The following is a 20,450-nucleotide window of genomic DNA, read 5'->3' as shown; positions in this document are numbered from 1 at the left end:
GTACTGTGGTAAAACAGCAATGCATCTTTGAAAACAGAATGATGTTGTATTGCTGAAACTTAGAACTCAGTTTTGGGAGAGTTACATGTGTCTTTGCACTGTTTCAGGTCACAGCCCTTCGTCGGCAAGTCAGGCCTCTGTCTGATAAAGTGGCAGGAAAAGTGAGTCGGAAGCTGAGCCTGCCTGAGCATTCCACACAGGAAGCAAGTTCTAGTTTGTCAGGAGAGCATGATGGCTCCAGAACAGCAGTCCAGCAGAAGATGAGAATTCCTGTTGCAAGGGTTCAAGCATTATCTGTAACTGCAACAAATGGAACAGGGTAAGCGTTAAAACTTGTTAGGACTCTCTTACAAGAACTGAAATTTGTCTGGACTTTCTAGCAGGTGCTGTTGTAGGTGCTGTTAGTTGTCAAACTGTTATCATGTAATGCTCATAAAATGGGCATTTTAGAATTATCAAATGCAATTTCAGTTTTCTGGGTTTAAGATGATAATATAATAATAAATGGCATTAAATGGCAAGTTACATAAACTGGATTTTGAAATCTTGAGGGGTTTTAAATCTGCTCTTCAGGAGAAATTACCTTGGTGGTCCAATGCCAGCAGTGTTAAGTTCATAGAGAAACTTGCTGGAAAATGCAGCTCAGTGTATCAGGTTTATTTGTGCTTTTCCACTATGATTTGAATCAGATCTCCTTGTTAAATAGGGAACAACACCTACATGGCATTTAAACTCAAGAGTGTGTCATGAAAGATGCTGCAGTGTTTGAAACCTGTTTTTCAAGTGCAGCATGTTAGAGTGCAGTAGAGTTTGGGCCTGTTTGGTGCTGTGGAAACCTACAACAACTTCTGCATGACATCTTTAAGTTGTTTGTGAAAAATATTCCAGCCTGATCCTTTCCACATTTGAATTTGTCACTGAACTACTTCAGACTTAGCTGTGTATTTCTCTTGAACATGTCACAGGAGGAAGTACCAGCGGAAAGCAGTGACGAGCAGGGTTTACTCCTCGAGGGCAGCCAGGATGAAGTGGCAGCTGCTGGAACGCAGAGTGACTGACATTATTATGCAGAGGATGACTATTTCCAACATGGAGGCAGATATGAACAGGCTGCTTACGGTGGGTGATGTGCTGTGCACTGTTGGCTGCATCATTGTATTAAATAGGGAGCACTGCAAGTATGTTTGCTGTCAATTAACTGCTGTTATGGCAGCATTGGCAAAGTGGGTGGAATCTACTGTAGTCAGTGAAGACACTTTTGGCTCCAGTGAACATTTGAACAATGGGGTTGCTGTGCTTAGTAAGAACTAAGAAGTACGTTAATGGCCTCATGTCTAAATAGATTGCTGTATTTACCGGTGTAACTTCTTCCCATGGAAATGATGATATGTTAGTTAAACTGTAGCAAATGAAGGAAAACAAAAAGGCACTTCAGTGTTCTAAGGGCTTACTAATTCCTTTTTCTGTAATATTATGTCTTTGTGGAAAACAGCAACGTGAAGAACTCACCAAAAGAAGAGATAAGCTTTCAAAGAAGAGGGAGAAGCTCATCAAGGGTGGAGGTGGCGGTGAAGCAGATAGAAATGTCCAAAACATAAATGAGGAGATGGAATCAGTAACTGCAAACATAGACTACATCAACGACAGCATTTCTGACTGCCAAGCAAACATCATGCAAATGGAAGAAGCAAAGGTAGGTCAAATATTGCAAAAACGGTAAAGTGGGGACAGGAAAACACAACTGTGTTAGCACTGAAAAGGTTCTCATTTAGAAATTAGTTTTTGTTTGTCTGTGTAATTGTTGAGCCAGGAAGTGAAAATTGGTGAAAACTTGTATATGAAGTTTGAGATGAAGACTTACACAATTGATACCTGAGTTTTAGTGTCAATAGTGTAATGCCAGTTAAGATTGCAAAGCATTTAAATGTCAAAGCTGATGCTTTCTATGATGCTGTCAATAACTTCTTTTAATTCTTGGGGCTTTTTCACAATCTGACTGGGTTTATTCTTGCACACATAGGAAGAAGGAGAGACCTTGGATGTAACAGCAGTGATTAATGCTTGCACTTTGACAGAAGCTCGATATTTGCTTGATCACTTCCTTATGATGGGCATCAATAAGGTAATGTGTTAAGTGAAGTGTGTGTGTGCTGGGACTATGGCATATGCTAGGAGCAGATATGTTGTACTGACATAAAGACATGATTAATGTGTGTTAAACAAAGCAAAGCTGGTCAGCATTACTGAGTCATGCTGATTCTCAGTGTGAAGACCCTTGAAATCTGCTGTCCTCTTCAACTTACTGCCTGTTTGTCAACCCCCAGTAGAGCCTTCTTCACTGTATTAATTAGCTCATGTTGTTCTTACAAGAGCACTTTTTGTAATCAAATAAATCTGGGTGTTTTTCAACAAACTGCTAAAGAAAGCTTGAGATCTTTCTTTAAAAAGACTGGCTCAGCCACCTCAAAAAATTTAATATGTTGATGCATGACATACTTCAGTCTGAGTAGAGCCACAGGGATTCTTCTGAAGGTGTTGGGGAAATATGTGTTCTCTCATATTTTCAAAATAAGTATTTGACAACTTATAACCCTGTGCACATATGTATCTGTGCTCTTGTTGCTGCTTTTCTTTCTGTCTCATTGAGTCAAAAATGAAAATTTCAATGATACTGAAACTGTCTTTGAGTCAGCCCCCCTGACCAATTCTCTGGAGTTTCTTTTGCAGTTTTGATTCGTCACTATGCAGGTAATCCAAAAAGTTTGTGGGAAAAAAAAAAGGGGTAAAGAAAATTCCCACAATCATATTGGCCTCTGGAAATTTCAATTTTCTAATATTTTTCAGCCCTTGGATGTTTTTGAATGGTTCTTGTAACAGAGTTAATGTGAGAAAAGTGCCTCTGACTCACTCTGTTAACAGTTTCTCTTTATTATGATTAAAAGCTAAAAGCTCCATTATGTAAAGGCTTCTATCATCTTTTTGTTTAGTAATTATCACATAGAAAAGGGCTTTTTTTTTTTTTTTTTATTTGCAAAATTGGTCATGCCTACTGTCTATTCTATTGTTTGTTTTCACCTGCAGAATGTGTCTATTGATATGTACCTTTAGTTCAGTCAAAATTTAGGATGTAAATTCATAGGGCTACACTTGTTACTCCAGCACTAGCACTCAAAGTCTGCTGTTGCCCTACAAGCCTTTGAGAAGATGTGTTGTACCTTCATTTTTCAATACTGCTTATTTTGGAATTCGGAAATCTGTTTGGAAACCATTCCATAAATTATCTTTGGCTGTATTTTCTACAACTAAAAAATTCCCACAAATTTGCAGATCTAGGGAAGTTCTCTTAAAATGAATTCTGTCATAATTTGGGCCATAAGATCTTTCATTAGAAGCTGAAAGTTCACTCAGTGATTGGGTAGGAAAGATTACTGTTCTGTGTCCCATCCTGTCCCCCTTCCACCTGCCCCTGTTCCTTATCATAGAGCACCATAGGTAATAATTTTTTAAAAAGTAGTTATTTGGGAAAAGTGGAGGTGTTGATCTTTCAGATGCTTGCTACTCTTAAAAAATGCAAAGACTCTGAATTGCACTTGGGAGTCATGTCCCACTTAGCCACTAGATGCATATTTGCAAGGCCGTCTGAGGAATGCAAATTAAAGGAATGCTTAATGAGTGTCTTTAAAAGGTGAAGGAAAGAAAAAGACCCTTTGTTGACACCTGATCTTCAGGATGTGAGAAGGCAGCTGCAATGTACACATTTTTTGTGTTTGTAGCTTTTAAAAATTTTTGACAATTTTCATTTTGTAAAACAAGGGTTGTGATAAAACATATGTTATCGTTCTTTCTCTTAGGGTCTCCAAGCAGCTCAGAAAGAAGCTCAGATCAAAGTTCTTGAGGGACGCCTTAAGCAGACAGAAATTACTAGTGCTACTCAAAACCAACTGCTGTTTCATATGCTAAAAGAAAAAGCTGAATTAAATCCTGAACTTGATGCTTTTCTGGGTCATGCTCTGCAAGGTAGTTTTTTTCATCTTGTTTTCTGAATAGTCAGCTGCATGTCATGTTTGCCTTTTGTGCATGCTGTACTGGGCATTCTAGACTATTTCCTTTCTGAATAGATGCTGTACTGTAACATCTTATACTTCACAATTGACATGCATGTATGGCATTTTTAAGTAGACCCTCTCAGCAGTGAAATGTAGAAAACAAAATTTTCTTATTATTGCGATTTTTTAAAATTCAAATAATCTGCTTGTTATTTTTACAATCTGGAATTGTTTTAACTTCTGAATGGGAAGTTCAAAAATTCAATCCCATTCAGTCATCATATGCTAGGGATTTTGGATTGGCATTTTATGTCGTTACGGCATCTATTCTACTTCTCATGAGATGATACTAAGAAAAATTTAGAATACATTTGGGTACTTTTGTTTTATTTCTTTTTATAAATGGATATGTTTTGATTGGAATGTTGCTTTTTTTTCCTTGTTGCTGTATTTACACAGACCTAGATAGCATACCACTGGGTAAGTATGTTTAGCTTTCTGTGTACTGTACAGCTGCATGAGTTACTAATTCATTCATGTTCACTAACTGATGCACCTTAGAATTTGTGAGTGTGTGAAATTTGCATGAACTATTCTGTAAATGTACTCATTATCATGAGCTTAAAGAGCATTTCTTCCTTTCTGAAACCACCCCTAGCTCTCGTGGTAATAGCCCTTGTGGTAGTTAAAAGTGAAGACAGTAAGCAGAGCTGTATTTCAAATTTATAACTTTGTGCTTGCAAGCCCAAAGTATGTTCAGACTACATAAAACTATTTTGTGATATACTACTGTTGTAACAAATTCTGCTTATCTTTTTAGCTTTGAAAAAAAGGCAATTCTTAATTAGCAGGTCACTTTTAACCTTTTGCAAATAGCTCATTTTGTAATGTAAATATTGTACAGAATGCAGGATTATTTCCCACTTTTCAATTGGGTTTAAGTTACTGACTTCACTGATTTTGAGATAAGTCTCTTGTTGCTGTTGCTTTAGAGTTATTCCCAAATGAATTAAGCTTATTTTCTTCCCTCCAAAGAATTGGCTATATTTGGAACTTGAGAAAAATAATCCTGTTACCAGTGATAATTCCTTTTGTGTTGTCTTGTGCTACTTTTAATCACATTTTGCTGTCCTGTGCTAGTTTGCACAGCGTTTCAAAGCACAAAACTACATGGAAGTGTATAGATGATAATGTAGAGATGGTGAGAACTTGGCCAGTTTCCTGTCAGGTGACACCTGAAGATCTGTGTCAGGGGATCTTGCTACATGCAGCCAGTTATTTATTCAGGAACCTCAGTGGTTTGTAGCATCACAGTCTCTCTAAAACAGGCCTTTAATGTGTGTGCATGTTCACCCCTGTTGGAGCATTGTTTCTCCTGACAGCATTGCATTTTCTTTAGCTCTGGACAAGCTTTTACTTATTAACATCTGAAGCAATGAAAAGCCACTTGCTAAATGTATTGAAACAGTAGCTCTGTAATCAAATTTTTCATAGAGTGTTATCTCATTAAAGAAGCTTTTTAACACTTTGCAAACATGACCTGAGGCTTTTAGAGTATCTAAGCCACTCAGGACTCTGCTAACACTTTATAGGAAGGAAATGCAGCTGAATATGCTGCACTAACCTAGGTCCAAGACTTGGTAGTCTGTGTTTTGTGGATCACTAGTGAACCAAAGCTTTTAGCTGCAGGGAGTTCAGACACCACTGTAGTGAGGCTTTGCTGCTGGGATTGCTGGCTGGTTCGCAGGGATGCTGTTGGAGCAGGGCCTGACAGCTCCTGCAGGGAGAAGTGTGGGTGGCAGCAGATCCTGAGATCAATCTCACCTGGATACCTGACATCTCAGTGGTAGAGCGCAGAGAGCCCTATCCAAGCAAAGGGATTGCACTTCCATGGTATTTGTGATTCGCCTTCTTGATGCCTACTTTCAGATCCACCATCTTCAAAAGTTCTGATCCATTTGAATACACTTGGCTCAGAAAAGCTTGAACATTCCCCAGTGTAGTTGTGCACTTACATTCATCTGTAGACAAGAAGTAGTTTCAGTCTGCAGAAAAAGTACATCACAGGCTCAGGTTTTGGCTTGAATGGACATTCAGTGCACATCCACCTTGGTGGATGAACCAGCTTGAACTTCACTATCCCATCTGCTCTTGTGAAGAGTTAAAATGACCATGAAATTGAGTTTTGAATGTTGCTGAAGTGACTCCTTTTTGAGGATTTGTGGAAGCTGCTTTTACTTCCCACCTGTGATGTATGGACATTAATGGATGTGGGTCACAATGATCTATGTGCAGATTTTGAGAGGGCTGGTCAAATGTCATTTCCTCTGGGTGAGCTGTGCTGGTGTATGGCTTTATTCTGGTATCATCCAGTTGCCACTGCATGAGGATGAAGATGAATAATCAGAAAATTCTCCACCAGTTCTGCAAGCAGTGGTTTGCTAGCAGCTATCCCTGCAAACATGACTGTCTTTACTAACTTCATTTCTCCTTTCCTCTCTTCTCACTCTGACAGAATCTTGCTCTTTCTGTCTTTTTGTTGATTCTGCACACTGGTTTCTCTCCTGGGGCTTTGGGCAGTCTTGCTGTGTTGAATTGCAGGCAAACTGAAGATACTCATCAGGTCACATGAGAGTGAGCCTACAAATAAAATCCCACCTTTTGTGGTCATTCCACACTTTCTACTTAGTTACTTGTAAAAAGAGATCGGAAGTTCTTTATGAGTAGAGGATGAAGTGACATAATTCTAATAGGAATCTTATTTTTTTTTCAAATGCATTTATTTTAGGGATGCTGCTTTTGTTTTACTGAAAGGAGCAGTACTCTAAATCCCCACTTTTGCAGAAAGCATACAATAATAGCAACACTAATGACAATAAGAAGTATTGAAAGATTTTAATCTGGCCTCAAATCCATGATGGAGCAAAAAGAAACCTGAAAATTCACAGTGCTATTCCTGTGACCCTGCTTTTTTAAGAATATTGTTGTATTTCTGATAATTAAGTTTACATTGTTAAAATTAATTAAGCAGTAATTAATTGGGTAACTCTGAAGTGCATTATTGGCGTTGGTTCTAGGTTGATGGTTTAACTTTTTCAGGGAAAATGTTTAGATGCAGCATACACAAATGGCAGTATTTTCCTTCTCTTTTTTCCATTTTTTCTCAAAATTCAGCTGAAAGCTGCATGTCTTTCCTTCCTTTCTCCAAAGCATGAACTTTAAAGATATATACATGGACAAACCTGTTTCAATATGGGTTACAAATATATTTGTTCTATGCATTGCAAATGGTATCTGCTTTTTGACAGAAATTAAGTAAAGAAACTCAGTGTCTCTTCTAGTAAAGAGGAGATGTTATGGAATGTCATGACAAGGTTATTTAATCCTTAATATTTCACGAGTATGTTCAAAAATAAGGGACTTTGTTTGCAAAAATATGTTATCTGTATCCTTGATCTATGTCTAAAATGTATTATTAGAATAACACACAATTCAGGAGATTTGCTTTCCCAGCAGTTTGGAACTGATTGTACATGTGCCCTTGACTCATTGTGTCAGCTTAATGTTTTGCACCATTTGCATGCAGAAGTGTTACTCGGATGTTTGACAGTGTTAGTGTGTGGCATGCATGCTGGTTTTGTCTTCTGTGGACAGGTTTGTGCACCCATTTTTGCTTCAGGAACATTTCTACTGAGCAGCTTCCTTTAGAAATTAATCTCTTTTTAGGAAGCCATTCTAAAGTATTAAGTGGTATCAACATCCTCTTTTGAAATGAATCCTTATATACTAATAAAGTGCTTGCTTCTTGTCAGCTCAAAAGCTTGGTGACATTCTGTATCAGAGGAGGCTGAGCCTCGGCTCACTAGCTAGTTAAAAATATCATTTTCTTTTTCCTTATAGCCAGGCTGATTCTGTCTTGGAACAAGAAGATGAAAAAAAAGAGGAGAGAGACATTCTTACTGTCCAGTGATTTACATCCCACATCTTCCATGTCTTGCAGATAATTTTCTTTGCTTTATCTGCTCTCTTACAGATTTCCTTCTAGAATTTCTGTTTTTCTGTCATCTCTGTTGGTCTGCTACAGTAGACAGAGGACCATGTTTGGCACAGTATACCTAGATGTATGATGTATTTAGATTGTATGAAAAGAATTACTTTAGGTGTAAGGAAAATTCAGTGGGGCTGGATAGAAAACAGTCAAGAAATTTTGAAAATCCCTGTCTTTTGTACTCTGTTCATCTACATTCAACATTGTCTGAGTTGCTTTGCATAGCACTTAAAGCCTTCATATCCTGTTGTAGAGGAACAGACTAATGTTATTCTTCTGGAAATTTTCTAGAAAATTTGGAAGATAGTACTGATGAGGATGCCCCATTACATAGTCCTGGAACAGAAGGCAGGTGAGGAAATCTTTGTTACTACTGATTCTAGAAAAATTACTGTAATTTCCTCCTTTTGTAATGCAGAATCCTGTATCCTTTTGAAAGTATCTCTAACATTTTCATTATACTTTGCCCACGATTTCAGTAGAAAGAAGAATAAAATAAAAATACACATCTGCAAATCTGCAAAAAGTATGACTTCCTAACTGTGATGCAATTTTTCTTTTAGTACATTATCTTCAGATCTCCTGAAGCTTTGTGGTGAAGTCAAGCCCAAAAGCAAGGTAGGATTTTCAGTGATGATGATAATTCTTCTACATGTCTTCTAAGTGATTCTATAATAATTCATAATTTAATGCTACCTTCTGGAGAATGCCCTTGCTTTGCCTAAGAGACTTTAATGAATGAAGACGTGCAAAAGGTGAACTGATGTATACTTTGCATATGATTTGTGTGCAATATGATTTTGTGCGGACACTCCACTCTAAGAAGCAATGATAAAAATTACTTCTTCAGTATTTTGGGGTTATTAATATTCCAGAAAGAGATGCGCTCTTTCTGTTACTTGCTCTCCAAACTGGTGTAGTTTTGCAGATTAATATTAGTTAGGCTACAGTTCAGTGCTGTTGCCAGTGGGAACTGTGAACATGCATATTGTTTGCAATTTGTCACAGAAATCTTGAAGTTTATGAAACAGAAGTTTGACCTCCAGGGTCTTAATTACAGTTGACAATGGAGGACGATATTCTAGGCTGACTACACTTTAATATTAATGGCAGTGGGAACTGGAAATGTGCACTGATGGCAATTTTGCTTCTGTGCTCATGGGAGCATAAACCAAGTTTGCAAAGCAAGAAGCTTAGCCTCCACTTTTCCAACTGCAATTGGCTTTGGAAGAAACCATCTGTGTTGGCTGTTGAATTATTTGGTAACGTTCCTTGGTGTGCAGCTTTTTGGGCTGTTTAACTGAATTTGGTCTGAAAATGCAATGAAATAAACATATCATTTTTGTAACAGCTCTTTTCAGATTGGGTCTTTGTCTTCCCTATTGGTCTTTGTTTCCCTGAGGAATAGATCTTAATTTCACTCTAAAATGACATGTGATCCATTTTTTACAAATTACTGCTTTGCGCAAAGCTTAGCTCCTTTGTGAGTTTTTCTGTTGTTTTCAAACTGTTGAAATGCTGAATGAATTTTAATTCATGTGGACTTTTGAGGTGACTTAAAACTAAGGAAGAAGCAGAGTTTGTATATGTTAGAAGTCACACCAGTATAATTGTAGGTATTTAAATTGACACTTTGCTTTATTCCTCTCTGCTTTATAACATTTCATTTGGATAAACCATAGGTGAATACAATTGTGCTCATGTAGTATTGGCAGGCAGCTGGTTGAAGGGATATCCTTGGAAACCAGTTGCCAAATCAATGTTTCATGCCATTGAATTTGAATTGCCTCCTCTGAAATCATTGCCCAAAAGCAGAGACGAGCTTCTTGATTTAGTTTCCAGAGGCAGTTGCCAAGTGTTTGAGGGGGATGCTAATTGCCAGCTAATGCTGAGTTGAGTGTGGGACTCTTGGCACGCACTTTGCAGGCTGAAGTGGAGGTTTGTGTTTGTTTTGTGTCTGCAGGCCCGCCGCAGGACCACCACGCAGATGGAGCTGCTGTACGCGGCCAGCAGCGAGCTGGGCTCCGACGGCAGCGCCGCAGACGCTGCCCCCGCTGGCTCTGCTGCAGCAGCCGCTGAAAGCCAGGAAAGTGGGGCTGCTGACACACACGACACTTCTGCTAGGGACAGAGAGTTTATACCCCCACCATCTGGCTTACCTTCTAAGATAGGCAGCATGTAAGTTTGGCCATGCTGAACTAATTATCCTTTGCTTTTAAAAAATGCATGTTGCTGATTTCTTGTAATCTATTATTTTAACTTTACAACTGAGGTTGATATACTAGATGCTTACTAAATAATACTGACCTTTCTTTCTACCATCACCACTCTAGAAAGTATAAATGCAGTCTTGTAGGTACTGTGGTTCTTATCGGAGATGTAAGTTGTGTTAAGCTGCTTTGTTATTGTAACCATGTTCTATGTAGAGGGGAAAACCCCTCTAGTACCTTGAACAGTTTGCTGTATTAGTGCTATGGGAAATGCACATTCTAGGGAGATAGTGAGAATCTGATTAGAACAGCAGAGAGGTTTAAAAAAATCCAACAAAACACAACCCAAAAACTTCATAATGGTATTTGTATATGGTCCAAATTATAAGGAAAAGTCTTTCAGTGAGTTGTCATGTATGGACCATGCATAAAATGAAGACGTCTAAGCAACAATAGAGTATTCGAGTAAAAAGTTGAAAGGAAAATGTTAGATATTATGAATCTTCAAAATCCTTTCTGTTTGCAGGTTGCACTTACCTGCAGAACAGTTTTACTAATCGAAAGTATCTCTTGATTCTAAACAGAACTAAAAATAATTTTGTCATTTTACTTTGGGACCAGCAGGTGTCTCTCACACACACTTTATTTTCACTTGCTCTTGCTGTTCATTTTATATCTACCAATATCACTGCTGGTTATTGGCCATTCACTGCTAGAGACCCTTGTCTTGGCTGTTTTAGGTACTACCTCCTGTGTTGCACAAGCTCATGTGTAAATTCCATGCACTTCCCACATTCAATGATGTGTCCACATTCAGTGTCCCGTAGCTATCTTCACATTTCAGGTTCCAGAGTTAAGCATCTTTTAATATTCACCTGTCCTCTTTGCATAATATCTTTACAGCAGTCTCTACCTAATGCACATTTGCAATTTGTATTTTTTACTATGTATTTCTGGCATGTGCTTGAGGTGGCAATTGTGAACAGTAAAACACTGCTGACAGCAATTATTAACCCATGCTGATGGCTTCAGTGCAAATAGAATCTGCTTGGAAAGAATGCTGTTGAGGGTGAGCATAGGTGGAGAAAACCCACTTGTTTCAGCAGTTAGCATGAGATCAGTAGAGACTTTTGAAGCTTCAAGATCTAAAACATCAAGTGTTATGACCTGACATCCAAGACTCAGGTAATGCCAACTTTTGCCTCACTCTATCTTCTAGAATGTATCCATTTATGAAAGTGAGCCAGCAAAAAGGCAAACAAGGATTTTCCCAAAACTGTGTTCTGCAAGAATTTGAGAGTTACATACTGTCAAAAGTCAATTCAGTCAGCAGTAGGCTTCACATACTGAATTGGTATTGATCGTGTTTCTGTAGATAAGTGATCAAAAATTCCCACAATCAATCTGCAGTGACCTTCTCACTGCAAGTGTATATGTTTTTTCAAAACCTAAAACTCTTGCTGGTTTATCTGGTCCTAGTTGAAGAAAGCTTGTCTTTATGACCCATGTGGCCTTCCCTTATAGGCCTGTGGTGCCAGCATATCTCTTGTAATAAAATATATTATTCAGGAGGAGATTTGGACCTTACCTGTAATAAATGTTTTCTTCCTTCTGCCACTTACTTAAGCGACATTTGGGAATGTTGAGGCTGTAACAGTAATCCAAAATGTCGATTCTCAAAGAGACAGAAATTAATTGTATGTTTAGGTGCAAATTCAGGTGTCTGCATAGGTACAAACTGCTCCACTCTGGAACCCTCTCAGTTTTCTAAGGTCTGTGGCGATTCCAGAGTCCTTGGAGAGGGATTTGTTACAAGGGTGTGTGTTGATAGGATAAGGGGTAATGGCTTCAAACTAAAAGCTTGTAGGTGTACATGAGATATTGGAAGAAATTCTTCACTGTGAGAGTCAAACACTGGAACAGGTTACCTGGAGGAGCTGTGGGTGCTCCATTCCTGGAAGTGTTCAAGGCCAGATTGGATGGAGCTTAGAGCAGCCTGGTCTAGTGGAAGATGTTCCTGCCTAAGAGAAGGGGTTGAAACTAGGTGATCTAGAAGTTCCTTCCAATCCAGACCATTGTGTGATTCTGTAATTTAGGGAGGCACCCAAATGCATATGGCCAGCAGTTAATTTAACTGGAATTCTGTTTACAAAGTTGGTTAGTGCTGTTGTCCTTTGATATGCTCAACTCATCTACAGCAGCTTTTTCAGAGGATAGTTGTCTTCTGTAGGACTTGTGTCAGCTCTGTTCAGATGTCTGTCCTGGCAGATATAGAAGGGCTCTGGAAACCTGGAAGTAGGTATGTGTCCTGTTCCTTTTCTGTTAGGTCATTGCCATCATGCGCCTGGTTTTTACACCTGTGCTTAGGAAGTCCATTCCAGCAAGATAGCTGTATTTTTATAATAACTGCATTGCCAGGCTTTCAAAAAGAATTCAGAAAGTGATGATGCTATTTACACCCTCTTCTGAGGATGTTCCAGTGTGGAGTCAGAGATGGAAGACTCAAGGGCAGATAGAGAGAGAGCAAGTGGAAGTTGTCTCTGTGTCTGAGTATGCAGGATGCCAGTGTGAGGCAGAGGAGCTTGGGTTCCAGTTTCTGCTTTGATTTATTTAATCGAGCAGCTGCTCAGTAGACATGTAAGCAACCCTGGCAATAGACACTACAGCCTGTTTGTCATCCTTGCTGGAAGACCTGTCAGCCTGATTCATGGAAGTTGCCTTGTGACCTCAGGATTTTTGCATTCCTAAATGCATACTGGTCCAGCGTAAAGAGAGGGAAGGGAGTGTGTCCTGTTCCACCATTTTTGGTGTCCTTTGCACAGTATGCCTAGAGGTAAGGGAGCCCTACATAGAAATGGGTGCTCTGGCCTTGAGGAAATTGGACCCACTTTCTCCCCTTTTTTATGACTTAACTGCTAGGCTTCTGTGCCAAACCAGGCAGGTTATCACTTGTCCTCCTTTCCCTGTCTCTTGAAGACCCCAGGGAACTCTAGGGTTGACATGCAGTTCTTGGCATTAGGTCCCTCACATTCCAGTGAGGGTTTGTGATCACCTGAGACTGTCTCATCTGCTTGGGTCAGGTAGCTGTTTGTGGTTGTGCTGTCCATGTTAAATTATGTTCTTCTGCATTCCAGTCTCCAGGTGGATTTTATGTAGCACAGATTTCCTCTTAAGGGAAACATGTAGAGAAGTTGGAGCTATGCATGTTCAGAACCTGTAGGGCTCTGAGATTGATGGTCATAACCATGTCAGGCAGGTGATCTGCCAAATGAGCTTTATCTGATTAATGGAGTTGTGTGGAACAAAAACACTTTCAGAATCTGCTTTCTTGCTTTAATGAGTGTTTCATATTCATAGGAAAAAATCCTTCTAAATACAAAGAAATAGGAAAAACAAAACAAATATTGCTTTTGTGATTGCTTAACTAGTGAGAAATGGAAGTTCAGAAGAATGGAGACCACTCAGATTCCTTTCTTTTTTCTTTTGTCTGACTGTGGTGAAATGAAAACACTTGGGTGTCAGCTTTAATACTGTCCTCTTGATATTCTTGCTAATTTTAATGGGGAATAAAAGGTTGGGAGAGGAATAAAAGGTTCCAATTCACAGTGAGTGTGAATTGGAATTGTTTCAGAACAAGAACTTGAGAGACAAATGGAAAGCAAGGGAGAAGGGAAGTGGGGGACAAAGAGAAACCATGTTATAATAGCTTGTCAGTGGGAAGTACCTTTTCTCACTTCCTAATTAACATGAGTATGTTACTGCAAAGTTTCATTTGTGTATAAGAATCATTGTGATTTCTCTCTTCTTCATGTCTGTAAATGGTGAATTGCAGATACAAATGTGGAATCTGAAATTTAAGGACTTCAATGATGTTAATTTGGAATGCATACTCCATTGTATTTCTTTTAGTGAGTCTCTTTTATTATTGAATTAGCATATCTCCTTTAACTATTCAGTATCTGACGCTATGTTTTGATCAATTTTGAACATTAATAACTTAGTATATTTTTATATTCAAGTGTGAGAACAAGTTTATAATCCTTAAATTCAAGAGAGACAACAATAGATTAAATATGTTCTAAAATTTGAAATCACACTGAGAGAATGACAGGTAATGTTCTGTGAAGGGCCTTAGAGTGAGATAATGATTGCTCTTGTTTTAGTTCGAGACAGCCATCTCTTCCAGAGAAGAAAATACCTGAGCCTTCACCTTTAGCAAAGAGAAAAGCCTATGAGAAAACAGTGGAAAAGACAAAGACAAAAGAACAAAAACTGTAAGATTATTTTAAATTTATTTCCTCTGACATAATTTGAACTTTGAATTTTCTTGAAAAATAAGTCTGTATTTTTCTATTTCTTTTCTTCTAGGACAGTTTGTATTGCTGTCATTGTTGATATTATTGCTCAGCTTATGCGTGGTTGTTTGTGGTTTTTTCCAGGTTGCTTTTCTGTACAAAATAGCTCAGGGGCAGAGCCTTGAGAAAATGTCCTTTGGAGAATTTGCAAATTACTTAATTACCTTTTTTTTTTTTTCAATCAAAGTCAACAGTATCTCTAAGAGCCTTCAGTTTTATAATATTTTCTTCAATTTGTGTTTTCTGCCTATAGCTTTCACTTTTACCACTTAATCTTTGAACATTGTGCCATCTTGCACTCTGCAGCCTTAAGCTTTTTGCCTTCTCTGAGAAATATCTGTATTACAATCTTAATCATTTGCTTAAGAGAAGAGCATCTAACGTTTGAGGCATGTTGCATCTAACTTATCTAACCTGTTAAAGAAGATGTTCTTTTTTTTTTTGTAGCTCAGATTCTGGAGCCCCAGAGGCTAGTCTGTCACCTCCTACTTCCCCACCAAGCCGGCCCCGTAATGAAATGAATGTTTTTAGTCGTCTTACTGTTTCTCAGGGAAACACATCAGTTCAGCAGGATAAGTAAGTCACAAAGGGAAGCCTCAGCCCCCAACCAGGGAAATGCAAAGTGTACTCAAGTTTTCAGTGTAGTGTCTGGTAGAAATTTTGCCCTTCTGCAAGACAGGAGGGGAGATATTTCTCATGTTTTTGTGTAGTTTTCAAAGGAAATATTTTAAACTATCATGGAACCACTGTAAAAATTTGAGAAGAGAAATTTCCTGCTGAACCTTGTTTCCTGTTTTCTAGGCTATGTCTGGTATTTGTAGTTTTAAACCCAAAATAGAAAATGGTAGAATTCTTAGATGTTTGTGTATTTGTGTGTGTGTTTACACTCAAAAATAGATTTTAGGTGATAATTTAGGAACTAGTGCTTTTGACAGTTACTCAGTTGCTCCAGTGCTGCTCAGAGTGCTCTCACAACAGCACCTCATAGGATGGGACGTTGAAATGGCTAGAACACAGTTGTTTAGAGAGTATCCAAATTATTGAACAGAGTGACTTTAGGGGTGATATGTAGGAGTAGATGATATTCATATCTTGTTTAGAAGAAGTGGAACAGTTTTTTCTCACATTAGGCATCTGTTTAGGAACCTTTCTCCAAATGGCAGTGGACTTTACTTGACTAGAATCTCTATTACAGGTTTCAGTACTGATACATATACTATGCAGTGCTTATGAACTGCAACTCAGTTTTAAAATAAACCTTTATTTGTAACTCTAGCAGGATAAGAAATTGCTTTTGTCTGTTGGCACTATTTTTGAATAAAATGGGGGTTTTTTTCAAAGGTCTACAGCGACCACATACCAGGCAGTGGCTTGCAAGGCTTTCAGTAACTGTGCTTGTGACTTCCTTATCTTAGCTTACTGTTCTTATTGCTAACTCCCACCAAACCCTTTTTGTTTTCTCTGACCTGACTTTGAAGTCAAGTAGAAACTGCTGAATCTGTCTGAGTTGAAAATGGACATCTTAAGATGTACTGAAAATCATCATGTCTTGGGAAAATATTGTCCTTTATGTTTTCTTGGTTTTTATTTTTAAGCATTTTTTGAAATGAGAGGTGAAGGATTTTGAACTTAGCATGGCTTGCAAATCGCTGTATTTATTTGAGTGAGTTATCATATTTAACATTTATATCTCTTTTACTAATATATTGCATGTCTCTTCTACACTTAGCAGGCATTGATGTTCAAAGTATTTTTTTTCTTTTGATATTCTCAACAAGCACTATCTTATGGAGGTTAACCTGTGCATCTATCTTCTCCTTTTAATTTTTTGCCTTTACTTCTCTAAGAAAATGTTGGGGAAATAAGAAATTGCTCAGCTGCTGTTACTCATCTTCTGGAGCTGAAACAGTCTACTGTAACTTACTGCTGAGAGTGATATTTTAAGAGAATTATTCTTTCCCCCCTACCCCCCATATCATCATTGGTTTGAGATATACCTTGAGCAATGCTGCATAATGTTTGTGGATTTGCATTGCTTTTCTGAGTTGGCCATGCTGTTGTGTGTTCTTCTCATGTGGAGGCGTTCCTTTGCTGATACCTATATTCTTTCTCCTCACAATTCCACCACTGTTGATTGTAGGTCTGATGAAAGTGATTCCTCTCTGTCGGAGGTACAAAGGTACTCTCTCTTTCTCTTTTCTGTTTTCTTGACATCTCTCATCAAAGTTATTCCAGTTCTTAAGACATTTCATTTTGCTGCATGACTTTTCCTGATAGCTGTGCATTGTTTCTCTTGCCTTTGCCGGAACGTGAAATATCTGAGATTTGGGTCAAGCATGTCTCCCCCTCTCCCTTTTTAGGGTATTCTTTTATCATTGTTGAGCATGTCAGGTGTTTTAATTATAAGTGAAGTATGGTGTAAACATCTCCTGAGACACATTGTTTCTCTCTTTGTTTTCTTAAAAAAAAAATAGGAGCAGACATTTTATATTTCATTTACTTCCCTCCTTATTTTTGTTTTTCTTTTTCCATTTTATGCTTTGATCACTAGAAATGAAATCCCAATGTAAATAAAAATGAGTAGCTTTTATTACTTCTTTCTGAGACAATGCACAGTGGCTTAAGAGATCAAAGAAATGTTGCCACTTGTGTCCCTGTGGGTTAGGATTTTGGTACTCAATAAAATATTAGTTTATCTAGAGAAGGGCAGTCAAATAACTGCTAATAATGTAATGGGGCTTTGGCTGGTCATTGTAGCAGTTGTAGTGGTTTTTTGTCTGTAGATTTTAGAACCCTGCATATAGGTAGATAAATAGCTCCAGGACATGTATTTTACATGGCTTTGTCATGGAAGTGAGTGGGTGAGAACAGCAGGAGGAATAACTCCGTTCAGAGGCAGCATGATCCAACAGGGAGTACTACAGAGAAAATAATGTTAGTTTAGTATGATGCTAGAAAACAAAAGCATAGAGACTTTAAATTAATTTAAAGCAAATTGTGCCTGTTTTCTTGAAAACATAAAACAGTGCAGATGAAAGGTGAAAGCCTTTCCAAAATGAGGAAGATAATGTTATACAATTTAAGACACTATTAATCTAGTAAAATCTAAAGAAGGATTGCTGAGGAGTAATGAATTATATGAGTGAAGATGTCCTGAACTGTAAAAATGTTAAAAATCATAATTTTAATGTACTGGATAAGCTAATCAGTTGTCACAAAGTTAGCTTGTATCATAAAGGACTTTTTCCTTTCTATAGCAAACTTCTGGACAATATTACTAATTTTTTAGATTTTCCTAAAGCATCTGGTACTTTTTTTTTGTTTGGTTTTGTTTTGATGAGATAGGGCTGTGGTTTAGTTCCTTTTCATCACAGTTATGTGTGTGATTCCCAAAAGAGCATGACAGTGAGTTTAACTGCAAGCTGGCTGGGTCACAGTTGTGTTGCATGTTTTGGGCATTACCTTGAGGCTTTTCTACACTTCACAGATTAAAGGGGTCTATGTGCATGCAATTGTATGCATGGGATTTTAGACTGCTAGTAATTTTTGTTTGGTAAAGAATTGTGAGATGTTTATTTCAGGGAAATTAGTCTTTTGGCATTACCACAGAATTAGCTGAAAGTGCCCAGGAAGATTCCTCTGGGGTGTCAGCATTCCAGTCATCCTCCCTTTTAGCCATTTGAGCCATGAGCATGTTCTTTGGTACAGGGGGCAGTGGGAGCCTTTTCAGACACAGAAGTTAACAGCAGTTCTCTGTGTCTGCCCACAGAATGCAGGCAATGTGAAATGCATGCTGAGTTTGGAATTGGCAGTGCACATTACGTTTGCTCCATTTTTCAGAGCTGTTTATGCTGTTTAGATGGCTGATCTTGGGCATACAGAAGCTTTAAGTGTCCTGGTTTGTTCAGCATTATGCAGACTTTGCCATGTACCCAGCATTTAGCATCCTGTTGTCTTTTCATTTGTTTGGGGTTTTTTTTTGTGATTTTCTTTAACTGATAAGCCAGAGTGGACATGTGTTGAGGCTAAACAGTAAAAGTCCTTACATAGCTTATGAAAGGCATTCAGCTGTTCTGCCCTCACATCTAAGAACTAGGTTAATTTTTTTCCCTACATGCAAGTAAATTAGCTTTATCTGTGTCTGTTACTGTGCCCAACTCACATTCCTTTTTTTTTCTTTAGGGGGATAATTAACCCATTTCCTGCTTCAAAAGGCATCCGATCGTCCCCGCTTCAGTGTATCTACACAGCTGAGGGACATACCAAGGCTGTGCTTTGTGTTGATGCAACTGATGATCTTCTCTTCACTGGATCTAAAGGTTGGGCAAGCTCTGTGCACCTCTGCTGTCTACAGAGGCTGCTTTGACAGCTTGGGATGTTGTGAAAGTCTCAATTTGAGCTTAGTGCTGTAAACACAGTGGCAAATTCCAAGGGTCCGTTTCTCAACATAAGCTGCAGACAGATTTACAGTAATTATCTACAGGTTTCTAACTCCAAAGTGTAGTATTTGGCTGCTTATTTGTCGTGGAAAACCACAAAAAGCAGGAACATTAACACTTGTTGAGTGATAAGATGGAAGCAGTCATGGTAGCGTGCAAACACATGACATGCAATGCAAATAGCTTCAGGTAAGGGTGGAGGTGGGAATTTGGACATGTTTGGCTCTACTGCACAGGGTTTGGATACTCTTATGCCACAGTTGATTTTTTGAGCTATCTTCATCTGAGGGTGTCTTCTGCTTCCTCTGTGCATCTCATTTCCTGTCCTTTGTTGTTATGAGAACTGCATGGCACCTGTGGGACGGCCTGGAATCTAAATTCCTTACTGGATGGTGCAGTCACTCTATAACGTTCTCAAACTGATAGAAGCAGTGTTTTGAAGAGAACATTTTCCTCCTGTCTGTAGTGAATTTCCAGTATCATTGCCCAGTTTAGCTTAAAGATACCACCAGAGACCACCAGAGCTCAATGGATTCTTTTCACAAACACCTATTTTAATATAAAGGACTTGTTATTTTCTTAATTGTGCAGCTGAAACTATGGCAGACTCTTTTTTTTTTTTTTTTTTTTTCCTGAAGGTATCAAAGCTAACAGGAATTAGAGTGGCTGGGAAGAAATTAGCACCTATTAATAGGGAGACTCTCCTTTTAACTAGCTTATATAATGAATAAACCTTGAAATTTCAGGACATCTCTTTTATCCCAGTATTAGCACAGTTGACAACCCCATTATCTGCAGCTCTTCCACTGCTAATATTCAGTTATGAGTTCTGTGGCTATTCTGCTATCTGGCTGTTAAAAATGCCAAATCAAAAACTTTGAGTGAGCTGGCAAACTTTTGACCTTGCAGGTTTTAAGCCAACATTTTAACATTTGTACAAGCATATACAGTTGCAAAAAAGGACATTGATTTAGATTTTGTAAATAATAGTTAATTTCTGTTGAGATTTTAAATTTAGTGGCTATGTGAGGGAAAAAATGGCATGTTTTAAAATTTTATTTTACATCTAGATTTGTATTCTCAAGATTTAGTAGTTTGTTTTTTTTTTAATGGATGTTTGCAGATATTGCAAATATTAGCCTTTTTGAAGTCATATCCTAGCTTCTTAAACTTATGGGAGAATTTTTTCTGTATATATTTTTTTGAGGGGAGTTTACCAAGTATGCTTTTACTCAAGAGTGTAGACAGTTGTTTAATTAAATAAAGTTAAATCTTTTGGAAATGATTGCTGAAGCAGAAAGTCTTGGCTCACTGACATCAGATAATACTTGCAGAAAAATTCAGAGATGCCA

At 38.1% G+C, this 20,450-nt stretch overlaps 1 protein-coding gene across 6 annotated transcripts in view; it reads left to right on the top strand.

The window, feature by feature from the left end:
- KIF21A (kinesin family member 21A) overlaps positions 1–20,450 on the top strand; it is an 87,654-nt gene that overhangs the window by 55,846 nt on the left and 11,358 nt on the right. For 2 of the 6 annotated variants that reach the window (XM_064702811.1, XM_064702809.1), the window contains 13 exons: positions 108–319; positions 966–1,119; positions 1,493–1,693; positions 2,021–2,122; positions 3,852–4,017; positions 4,506–4,526; positions 8,386–8,446; positions 8,658–8,712; positions 10,058–10,272; positions 14,468–14,578; positions 15,107–15,235; positions 16,800–16,838; positions 18,842–18,978. In XM_064702811.1, coding sequence (XP_064558881.1) covers positions 108–319; positions 966–1,119; positions 1,493–1,693; positions 2,021–2,122; positions 3,852–4,017; positions 4,506–4,526; positions 8,386–8,446; positions 8,658–8,712; positions 10,058–10,272; positions 14,468–14,578; positions 15,107–15,235; positions 16,800–16,838; positions 18,842–18,978 — 1,603 coding nt within the window. The remainder of the gene's footprint in view (positions 1–107; positions 320–965; positions 1,120–1,492; positions 1,694–2,020; positions 2,123–3,851; positions 4,018–4,505; positions 4,527–8,385; positions 8,447–8,657; positions 8,713–10,057; positions 10,273–14,467; positions 14,579–15,106; positions 15,236–16,799; positions 16,839–18,841; positions 18,979–20,450) is intronic. The other 4 variants (XM_064702812.1, XM_064702810.1, XM_064702813.1 and 1 more) reach the window with 3 other exon arrangements.

This window comes from Zonotrichia leucophrys, chromosome 1A, assembly GCF_028769735.1.
Source record: "Zonotrichia leucophrys gambelii isolate GWCS_2022_RI chromosome 1A, RI_Zleu_2.0, whole genome shotgun sequence".
In the NCBI taxonomy this organism is placed as follows: Eukaryota; Metazoa; Chordata; class Aves; order Passeriformes; family Passerellidae; genus Zonotrichia; species Zonotrichia leucophrys.
The sequence above is the reverse complement of the archived record's forward strand: the minus strand, read 5'-3'. Positions and strand labels throughout refer to the sequence as shown.